At 40.3% G+C, this 11,528-nt stretch overlaps 1 protein-coding gene across 1 annotated transcript; it reads right to left on the bottom strand.

Annotated features, from left to right (window-relative positions):
* Positions 1–1,117: 1,117 nt before the first annotated feature.
* On the bottom strand, positions 1,118–11,236 carry LOC311601796 (melanoma antigen preferentially expressed in tumors-like). The gene is made up of 7 exons (XM_084789533.1): positions 11,198–11,236; positions 10,621–10,742; positions 6,184–6,211; positions 5,699–5,761; positions 4,186–4,485; positions 2,677–3,261; positions 1,118–1,910 (listed from the first exon to the last, which is right to left on the bottom strand). Exons 3-7 carry the CDS (start codon positions 6,192–6,194, stop codon positions 1,397–1,399), a joined length of 1,473 nt encoding a protein of 490 aa, XP_084645659.1. The 5' UTR covers positions 6,195–6,211; positions 10,621–10,742; positions 11,198–11,236; the 3' UTR covers positions 1,118–1,396.
* Positions 11,237–11,528: the final 292 nt, after the last annotated feature.

The following is an 11,528-nucleotide window of genomic DNA, read 5'->3' as shown; positions in this document are numbered from 1 at the left end:
TTCTACTTATAGGGTAATCACACTTGCGGTGTCAATTATAGGGTACTCCAAGCACACATTTGCTTCACGATATTATAACAATTGTTACTAGAAACGAAACAGCAAAACACTCAATAAGAATCATGTCTGACATGAAAGAACCAGTGGTAAAGAAAAAATATAAAGGAAGAAAAGTCAGTGTTGTGGGTGGTTCTTAAATGTCCTCCCTAGCTCAAATGATGAAATCTTGGACTCAAGCCGATGGCTCCATGGCAGGCGGGTGATAGTTTTGAGCAGGTTAGTTCAAGAATGGCTCCAGGGCAGGTGGTGGAAACTTTAGAGCAGGCTAGCTCGGGGACACAGATTGGTGTAGTCCAGCTTCTGAGGGAGACTCAGGTTCCCCCTCTCTCCACTTCCTGGACTCATGTGTTGAAAGGAGCTACCTCTGCCACAAGCTCTTTACCATGGTCTGCTTTGCCGAAGATCCCAAGAGGCGCAATGAAGCAACCTTGGTGAACCATCTAAAACATGGAAACAACGTTCTCTTCCTTACCAGTCTGTCATGCCAGGTATTTTGTACAGTGACAGGGGGCAGACATGAAACAGATGTGAGAGAAAGCTTCCATGATGGTAACACTGAATGCACGAATTCTGTGAGAAAAGATCCAGTATCATAGGGTCCACCAGGCACTGAACAGCACAGGGAAGAAGATCAAGAAAGATACAACTTACACTCCAAGAGTGAAAGATAACTTTCCACTGTGCAGAAATGGCAGAAGAGGCACGGAAACACTCAGCCTCTCTATGAGTGGCTTGAGTCAGGAGCCTGCCTTGCTCGTCTTTACTGTCAGGCTGCCAAATGGATCCTTGGCAAATGAGTATGAAATAAAAATGAAGACACGCAATGGATAGTGCCTGTACATTTCTTCCCCTCAATGTTAAATTCGGATAGTTTTCTATAAACAGCTAAAGAGAGTCTTAAGTAGACAAGTTTAATACAACTTCAGGGATAAACATGTTTGGCTTCAATCACCACCTGCCCTCCTAAGCCAGAAGTAGGACAGGTTAGATTGTCGCGAATGGTGTTACCTATCCTCACATAAAGCTCATTGAAGATGGAGCTGTGACATTTCATCATGTAGTCTTTCCAAATTCTCTACGTCAAATGTTAGTAGGTAAGATGAAATACTATCAAGAACAATAGTCAAGAGACACACGGCTACTCTCAAAGTCCTCCATTTTCTTCTAAGTTACTCGCTATTGAAATCCGTTACACACCTATACTTTTTAACTGTATTTTCCTACAACATAAGGACCGGTTTGTGTTAACTCTGTGGAATTACTAACAACAACAACAAAAAATCCGTTCAGCACTTAGGGGAACATATCAAGTTGAAACTGTGTTGGAGTATGCAATTTAACCAGTGTAAGTGATCCAACACATGTCGTCCCTTTCTGCCTCCTGCAGCATGATCTTCAACTGTGCATTCACACCAGCAAGTTTCTGTCGATCCAAACTGCACCGAACGTGCCATCTCTCATAGCAATGCATGGGAATAGGATACATCACATATTTCAGCTGCGTCATGGGCGTTAAGTACTCAAGAATTCTCATGAGCATAGGCATAGTAATGGGATTAGAAGAAAAGCTGAACAAACGGAGTTGGGAACAGCGGCTCAGGGCCGGGGCCAGAGCAGTGAGTGTAGCATCTGTTAAAAGGCAATGGTTCATTGCCAGATGCTGCAAGGTACAAGAGAGATTCTCCAGGAGACAAAAAAAGGGTTCATAATCTTCCGAACATATTGCATTGTTGCTGATATCCAACAATTTTAAATGGTTGACTTGAGGGCACTGAGACAGAAACTTGAAGTCGCTGTAAGAAAGTTCACAGAATGGCAGTTGCAAAAAATACAAATCAGCTGGTAGTACTCTGCAGAGAGGAAACAAACAAGAATTTCTGGAAAATGTGCACTATGAGAGGGGAGTTATATCCTGGAATCTAGAGTAATGTATTTTGCACATATATTGCATTAGCAGCTAATGCTGTGGGCTTTCACATACTTAGTAGACTTGTGCATCTGTGAAACATACTTTATCACTTTAACAAAAGCTATTTTAATATTGATAATGCATACAAGATATGGCTATAGAGGTGTGTGGAGAGCTCAGTGAAAATATTATGTACTTAGTAACCAGAATATAATTAAAGGTGGGACTAGTTCAGCTGCTTGGAAGAGATAGGGTAGAGGGCGCAAGCAAACGAAAGCTCCCTGTGTCCTGCCCATGAATGACAGCCTCCACATTCCTGGCCTGAACCTTGGAGATAGCACATTAGGGATTTTGTCTGGCCCATAGTCTATGGGTATACATAGCTATAAGTATGTGCGCCTGTGCCACAACATAAACTTTCTCTCAATTCCTCCTCTTCATCTAGTGATGGCTAGAGAAGTACTGCACTGCTCTTTTCACCTTCACTGCACACACTGCCTGCATGCGCTTAGATGTAGTTTACTACATCTCTGTTTACTACAACTCTGTTTTTCTCTTCAATTAGAAAAAGGTGCCGATGCCCTTTCATGGCTGTTTTTAAACCCACAGCATTGCGCATGCTAACACGGAATGTGAAAGATGAATTCTTTTTCTCATCCTAAAAATACGCTATTAACGGACACCCAGTACCTATCCCAAGCTCTTACCTCAGGACATGTTCAAGATGATCGGTGAGGCAGAATGAGGACAAGCTGAGCTCCTTGAGGTGGTCCATACATCTCAGTTGGGAAAGGAAATTTCTAAAGGCTCTTCCATTGAAAGATCTACAAGTGATTTTAGACAGGCTCAGACTATCTAAGTTTACAGTCAGCCCCAGAAGGGACAGGACACTAATGAGGGAAGCCTCATCAACTGCCAGGTGAGAAACACATTTCAGATCAAGGTGGCTTAAGGCACTTCTGCACTCATTCAACTTCTTAATGCGCAAATCACGGCAGCACAGGTGCAAAGATCCCAAGCTCTGCTCAACTTTACTCAGAAGCAAAGCAAAAAATTCATTTTCCCTAAAGGCCCTATCAAGGGAAAGGCTCACTAGTAATTCCATAGTTGTCTTCGGGGACTGACTCTCAGATTCTGAGCTTAAACTACTACATTGGCTTTCGACTTTCATGAGAGAGCGCTCAGAGTTAGTGCAAGAACGCAAACAGGGTTTGCATGTAGTAGTGATCACAGGGCATTTGGTCTTGCAGCCAGGATGCTGAGTTAAATCTAGGATCCTCAGTTTAGGGCTCCTGTAGGTTAAAAAAACATAGAACATCTGAGAGGTAGCAAATATTAATATAACCAAGCGGCATCAATAATAACATGTAGTGACAAAATGATCTCCTCCTTTTTTTTCGTTCTATATACCAGCTATCAGCAAGACTTTCCTATGCAAATTCTATAGCCTTTACTATCCTTCAATATTTTATATATCAATTGAATCCCACAGGCCTTGCTGCTCCCGCCTCCATTTTATGTATATCTATCAATAGCAGACTCATGAACCTCAATTACCAAAGTAAAACCCTCTGTAATACCCCAGAGTTTTCATGTTACTCTCACCTGACAGACCAACACCTTACACCCATTTTTCCACATCTACCATAACAAACTGTGGAAGATAAAATACCACAGCTAGCTGGTGTTCTCTTGCAACAGGTATGCCTAAGGACTAATGCAGTGTGAGAAAAAGGGTCAAACTTCACCATTGCTGTCAGTGCATCTTATGCCCATCCACTGAGGCAGCATTGAACAACAGAACAAAGTTATCTTGGGATCTCCTCAAGATCATGGATTACTGTGCACTCGGAAAATTCACTTTATTCTTGGTTTACATTCCTTATACTGACTTAATGCCAACAAGTCATTCCCATGAAAAGTAAACATCATTCACGACTGTTTCCTTTAATTCGCCACCAATCCTCAGCCGACTTAACACTCAAGTCTTACTTCAATGTAAATAGTAATACCACAATACAAATCCATCAATATTGTCCTCGATCCTTTACATTCCGTATCCAATATTGTGAGACACTTGTTTCAAAGTCACCTCAAGGTTTAGACTAACAGTCTCATCTTCTCTTTCACTACTAGCCTACACTACCTCTGAGAGAATAGCAGACAATGGCATAACCTCCTGTATCTTACTACACCTCCGTTATACAGAGTCTTACCTAAAAGCTGGGTTCTCAGCAGGAAAAAGCTCAAGACTCTCAACCATGACCTTCCACATTTTGCGCTGGGCTTCCTGCATGAGTAATGGCCCGACATGGAGGCAGAAAAATGGCCAACTCTTCATCATTGCTGAAAGTATCTTCTCATGTCTACCCTTGAAGGCAGCAGTGAACAATGGAACAAAAAGCTCCCTTGGGATCTCCTGGAGAGCTTGAATTGCTAAAGGCTCATGGTGCAAAAGACATTGTATAGCAATATCCAACAGTGTGGGTGGTTCCTTGAAGTCCATCTTAATGAATCTGCATCAGAGTGAGAATCATTTAGAAAATTTGACAACATCCACAGTATCTTCTTTGCAAACAGTATTAACAACATGCTAACTTTTGGTAGTAAAACAGCCACTTCTAGAGACCTCTACTTGTATGTAATAGACATATGCCTGTGAGTATATTATGGCTATTTGTATATGAATATATATATATATATAACAACTGCTTTACATATATATGTACATATATATGTAAATATATATATATATATATACACACACACACACATAAACCTGTGAAAGTGATGAAATGTCAATAGAAATGAACACTGTTAGTAGAACCCAATTTGGATCACTTAGTGAAATGATATTTCATCTCAATAGTATACAAGTATACAAGGGATAGCATCATCATTATCTTTAGAGAATTCTAAGACATCAAATTAACTGCGATTATAAAAAAAAAAAAAGAACGTCATTCTAGTCCATAACTTGTCATCCTGGCATCCCTCTCATGGCATGTAGAGATACTCCAAAATTACAAGGGATATAAATAAGAGAAAATGGTTAGGAGCTTCAAACTGACCTGGCCTATACCCAGAAAGATTAGTCACAATATAATCATATAATAAAAATAATGTATCCTAAAGGAAAAAGGAGAACTACAGTTCAATGAAACAAACCTCCCAAAGATGTCTAATTAAAATCCTTACGCTCTCTCCCATATGTGGTAACAATCTTCCTGAAAATAGAACTTCTAAGCATCTAGTGGGGGTGCCACATACAGTGTCAAGGTGGGAAGAGAATTACAGGACATGTTAGTGTAGGGTGCAGGAAGGTATGGAAATACACAGTGAATTCCATTACGAAAAATAACTAATGTATGTTAAAAATGAATAGACCCATGTGAAAATGATAAGAAAATTCCCTTGGCTGTCAAGGGATGGAAGGGTTGGAGAGTGTAGAGAAGACTGAGTTGAAGGTGGGAATATGTTTGAACTACACTGGGTGATATTTTCAAATAATCAATGAAATTATTTTTAAAAATAAACAAATGAAACTTCCAGTTTGAAATGCAGTTTCTGAGAAAGTGTAAAGTCAAACAGGCCATGAGGATCATTCAAAGACATACAGTATTTACGGGGAAAAAGCAAAGGGGGAAATTAAGAGTCTGATAAAGCGAAAGAAACACAGAATGAGAATATTCTTAACTATTACCTTTAATACCAAATCAAAAAACTTACCGTGAAAAATTGTCCTCAGACATCCATAGAGATTTTGACATGTACCCGCCTGCACATAAACACCTATAACAAACACAAATGCAACAACTTAAAAATAAAACAAAATTATAGAAACAAGCAAAACAGTAGTAGGTTAAGAAAAGATAAGCCTTAAATGTTTCAGTAGCCTGATCTCCTTGTGGGTGGGATAATAACGCACTGAGATCAAACCCCTTACACAAATCTCAGGGTGATTTCCTTGTCAAATCTTAAAACACACATTAGATACTCATCACCATGCATGGGCATCCGCAACCTCATAATTTGCAAATGGGCGAGTCTCTGGAGGGAGGAAGAACTGCGCCCCCACAGGTAAAAAAAAGCATTGAATACATAGTGGGGCTAAGTGGGAAACACAGATGCGCGCGCGCGCGCACACACACACACACACACACACACACAGAGAGAGAGAGAGAGAGGGAGAGAGAATCTGTCAGACTACTGACCTTTGACTCATCGTGGATCAGCACAAACCTATAAGTTAATAAAGATGAGAAAACCCAAAGTCAATTCTCAGTTCTCTCACTCCAACAGTGGGCCTAGAAACAAGCACCTACAAGATGTAGACATTAAATATAAATTGTATATCCCAATGTGTTTCCTCTTTTCTTTTCCCTGCTGGGCTTTGGTATGATTTATACCTTCCAGCACTTTAAACCTTCTAGCATTTATTCCTTTGGTTACAATTACCTAGTTTGTTCACATATTTGTTCTAACTAATGTGCTTCTATCCCTGTCCTTTCCCCTCCACTTCCTAACATGCTTCGACTTTTCCCTTCTCCACTTTCCTTTCTTTTATTAGGCATTGCCTGTCCCTGGGTTCCTCCCACCCACCCAATTCATTTGCTCAGTTTACTGTTTCCACTTTGGTCCACATTCAGTTTTAACTCTATGGTTCACTGCACAGTATATTCCTGATTCCTGATCTTTTCCCATTTGCGCTGTGGTAGTTGGATGTAAGAAACTTTGTGTCTCTTTAAAGACATGGTCTATGATGGTGATCCAGTGCTTACTTTTGGTCCTCTCTAAACAGTACTGAAGGTTTACCCCACTGGAGGAGGCTGCTCACTAACATCTCCAAATAAACCGTGAAGAGATACCAAGAGCAGGTGATGGAGACATCACAGCACAGATGCATAGGTCATATGAAAAGCATGGGAAAGGCTCACAAACTCTCAAATGTGTAAATTAAAGACAATAAAGTGGTTGGAGGGCTCCACTGAGAATTCAAACACCACACAAAATAGGACTCTCGGCGATTTCAGAGAAGATTCAAAGTAGCAGGTGAAGGAATTCAACTAAGGACCTGGAGATGCAAACCAGAAACATGCATGAGTACGTCAGCAGGACATTGTGAGTTTGAAAAGAGAAGAAATAGAAACATTAGAACTAAATAACAAACAAACAAAAAGAAGAGTAGAAAGGTTCACATGCAGACTGTATCAGTTAACCTATAGAATATTAGGGCTGGAACAAGATTCTAGGAAATTATCCACTTAAACATCAAGATCATAAAAGAAATAAATAACCAAGGTGAAACTGGGTAAACTAAACTCAGGTCCTGCAGCATGCTCACCACCCCCAGCAAAGCATCATCTAGGTGGATTCTTATCAGGGACACCAGATGGTTTCGGTGACACAAATCACTAAAGTTGTAATAGAGCTCAGAACATAGGATTAGAGCAGAGAGCATGGGATGATCCGAAAAAGAGACAGCAAAGAGTGCTGGCTTAAAAAGGACACATCCTAAAAAAAGTAAGGACACAGAGAAAAGGCCTTGTGAAAAGATACAGATATGCTCATGACAAAAGCTATGAAGGTTCATGGCCAACTTGTAGCTGACATTAATCTAAACAGTGAAAACCAGAGACTTCTTCATCTAAAGTCAGGGAATAATACAATGGGGCCTGCTCTCTCAAACTATTTTCAATATGCTGCTGGAAGGTTTTGCGTACAACAATGATACAAAAGGAGGAAGTAAGTGGGATACAAACAAGAAAGGATGGGGTTAAATAATCTCTCTCTGGGCAAGGGAAAAGCTCAAAGGGTTAAAAGAGTACAAACACTCAAACACAAGCACTAAGGTGTACCTAATACTTTCACTAATGAGGCCAGATTCACAGCAACATAAAAATCCAGTTCACACTCACCGAAAACACATGATGCTATGAAAGGAATCAGAAAAGCAATTGCATGTAAAGTTGTTTCCAATTTTAAAATGCCTAGGAATAAACCCGAGGGACTGAAATATGTGAACAAATGAAACTTTGAAACACTGAAGAAATGGAAAGAGACACTAGAAGAGAGAAAGGCTTCCCGTACACACAGATGAGGCAAATGACCATGTTACTGAAAGTTACACTCAGGTACAATGAAATGCCTTGCAAAACACCAATTATATTTAGCACGAACTAAAAGCATGGTCCAAAATACAGAGACAAGAACAAAAGACCACAGTTAGCCAAAGCAAAAGCTGCAGCAGAGCAATGATGGAGGAAGCACACACAATACCTGTTCTCAGATGACACCCTGGAGCCACAGAAACAAAAATGAATGCCACTACAGGAAAAAGAGACATATGGAGACCCCCAGATTGGAATAGATGGCTCAGACATATAGTCAGGGACACTCATACTTTTTTAAATCATCTTTTTCTTTTTTGGGACTGGGTTTCTCTGTGTAACACAGCCCTCCCTGCCTGACCTGGATGCCCTTTGTAGAGCAGGCTGGCCTCGAACTCTCAGCGATCTGCCTGCCTCTGCTTCCCTGAGTGCTGAGATGTCAGGCCCCTGTCCCTCACTCTTCACCAAATCTAAATCAACATAGATCAAAGTTCCTAATGTGTGATGGTACATACTGAAACCTCTCTCACAAGAACAGGCTGAAAATGCTTTAAGATATAGGGACCCTGGAAACAGCTCAGGAAACAATAAGAACTGAGTGAAAGGATTGTATGAAGTAAACAAGCTTCTGCCAAGCAAAGAAAATAAGTAAGAGAGAAGAGACAAACATCAGCATGGCCACAATGCTTTCCCACTATCTGACATGATTAATATCTACAATCTATAGACAAGTCAACATTTAATCACCAAATAAAGGAACCACCAAATCAACACATGCCAAATGCACTGAACAGTTCTCAAAGGAATACACACGGCCAATAAATGGATTTTATGATGTTAAACATCACAGTCATTACATAAATGTTCATCAAAAGCATTCTGAAAGTATACGGTTCCCAGACAGAAAGGGAGAATACAAGAAAACAAGTAACAGCCAGGCACAGTTAGACATTACGCCCATCCAAACCTGAGGCCATTTGTTCTTTTTCTAGGAAAGATTACTATTAAAGGAAGGTGAAGATAATATTTACTGAGCGCTTAGAGACAGATATTTCACTCTAGCCCTTAAATACATCTCTCAATTAATTTGGAGGTATAATTGAATCATGTCTCTGCCATTATAGCAGCAATTTGAAAGATTCCTAATGGATATGAAATTTCCAAAGATCAGGCAACTAGAGAATGGTAGCATGCAAGGCTGAGCCCCCCTAGACAGTTACCTTGCATGTGGCCTAGTCTGAGAGGTGAGGCCAGCATGCAGGCAGCTGTTCACCCAACATCCTCTGCTCTGCTGTGCTTTGTTTTGATGTTCTATTTCTTCTTTCTGGAGCTTAGTAAAAATGTTTTACTACAGCTGTTTAATTAAACAGTAGAGTGACAGGCCGGAGAGATGGCTCACTGCCCTTCGAGAGGACCCAAGTTTGATGCCAAGCACCCGTATCAAGTAGGTCACAACTCCTGCTAACTCTAGCTCTAGGAGATCTGACATCCTTTTCTGCCCTCGAGGGCATTGCATTCATGTGTATACACAAACACACGCAATTATAATATAATATATACTTTTATAAAAAAAAGAAAACAGACTTGGGCACAGTACCAAAGACCTGTATTCCCAGCACTATGGTACCCCTCTGTGAGTTCAAGGCTAGCCTAGTCTAAAAGGAGGTTCCAGGACAGCCAAGGCTACACAGAGAGACTTTGTCTCAAGGTTAAAAAAAAAAGAAATTAAGAAAGATAAAAGAAAGAAAGCTAATAGCTGGGTTTGGGATGCCTTTATTCCCAGCACCCCTGAGGCAAAGTCAGGCAGATCTCTGTGAAATCATTGCCAGCAAGGTCTACAAAGCCAAGTCCAGGACTTCTAGGACTAAAAGAGAAAACCGGTCTGGATAAAGAAAACGAAATAAAACAAAAAACCAAATTTTTTTTAAAATAAGGAAGAAAACAAATAACAACAAATGCTGAGGAGGTTGTAGGGAAAAGGAACAGTTACACATTGATTTTGTCAAATGCGGAAGACAAATGTAACATAGGTTCTCTCATATGCAATATTTAGACTTAAAAATGTATTTAAACACACATATGTAATACATATGTAGACATACACGCACTTGTTCCCTACTTATATTGACCTGATAATGTTCTTTTCTCCCTCCATCCATTTTCCTTTTCCTATAATCCTTCTACTTCAAACAATCAGTCCTTATATGATTTTTATTAAATATATACATATATATTATAAGCTGTGCATATTGGCAGAGGCTTTTAATCCAAGCACACCGCAGGGAGGGACAGGAGGATCGCTGTGAGTCTGAGGCCAACCTGCTTTATAAAGTGAGTCCAGGACAGCCAAGGCTACACAGAGAAACTCAAAAAGGCAATATATGTATATGTATATAGATATATATGTATTATATATGGTATGCAATAAAAATATATGTGCTTTTAAATGCCACAGCAAAACCCATTTTTGTGCATATAATGGAATATTCTTAAGTGAGACAAACGCAAATTGACAGAAATTGAAAAAAATTTAATGTGTACCTGACCAGAAATCTTCAGATGTGTTCAGCTTCTAAACTTCAGTGATGATTGTGGAATTGTCCTCGTAGATGTGACTATGGAGAAACGATGACTAAACGCACTGAAGTATCCTAAATGGAATCCTGGACAACAATGACAACATTACATGAATAAACCATAAAATACAAATGAAATAGGTGGTTTACTTATTAGGACTTCAGCAATATTCATCTCCCTGTTTCTGGTAACCCTTTTAGAGTTGTAAGTTATGTATACTAGGGTAATATGGGGGCAGGAAAACTGTGTTATGCACCTAAGTTCAGTTTGTAATCTAAAGAGGTTCTGAGATACACATCTGTAATGACATCACTAGAGACAGAAGCCGGGGGATCGTAAAGACCCGTGAGAAGTTGCATGGCCACCTTGACTGGAAAACTTCCAAAGCATCTGAGAGCCTATTACACTAAACAAAATCACGTTCCTCTATGGCAAGTATGAAGCAAGGTCCATGAGCATGTACGTGCTCTTCAGGAGTGAAAACCAAACTAATTAAATCCTGTAGAAAGCGAAATACAAATCTACACAGTTCGGTCCTTACTGTTTTAAAGAGCTGGCCCATAAGAGACGTTCCGGCAGGTTGACGCAGAACTCCAAATCCGCGCAGCACAGCTGTAGAAATACCAAGTCCTTCTCAGGAATCTAACTCTCCTGAGCTACCGCTACCTCGGGAGAAAGACCGGCCTCCAGACACAGCATCACCTCAAAAGAAACGCACCAAAGGCAAGCCGATTCAGAACCACTGGGGAATCCTCCGTCCCGGTCACAGATTAATCCCTCTCCCCTTGTCATTTAGCCCCAAACAGGTTTAACTTCCTCGTAGTTTACCTAAGTAAGACGGTTCATGTGTTCAGCAGTGGCAGCCACTCATT

This window comes from Acomys minous, assembly GCF_964271855.1.
Source record: "Acomys minous genome assembly, chromosome: 7".
Classification (NCBI taxonomy): domain Eukaryota; kingdom Metazoa; phylum Chordata; class Mammalia; order Rodentia; family Muridae; genus Acomys; species Acomys minous.
Note: the sequence above shows the minus strand (reverse complement) of the source record. Positions and strands in the feature narration are given on the sequence as shown.

Excerpts from the sequence above, each read along its gene's own strand:
- LOC311601796 (XM_084789533.1), bottom strand. Across the intron at positions 4,486-5,698 it reads TCTGAGGACAATTTTTCACG|ATTCATTAAGATGGACTTCA; the intron begins GTAAGTTTTTTG and ends ACTCTGATGCAG. Across the intron at positions 1,911-2,676 it reads CATCTTGAACATGTCCTGAG|AGTACTACCAGCTGATTTGT; the intron begins GTAAGAGCTTGG and ends TCCTCTCTGCAG.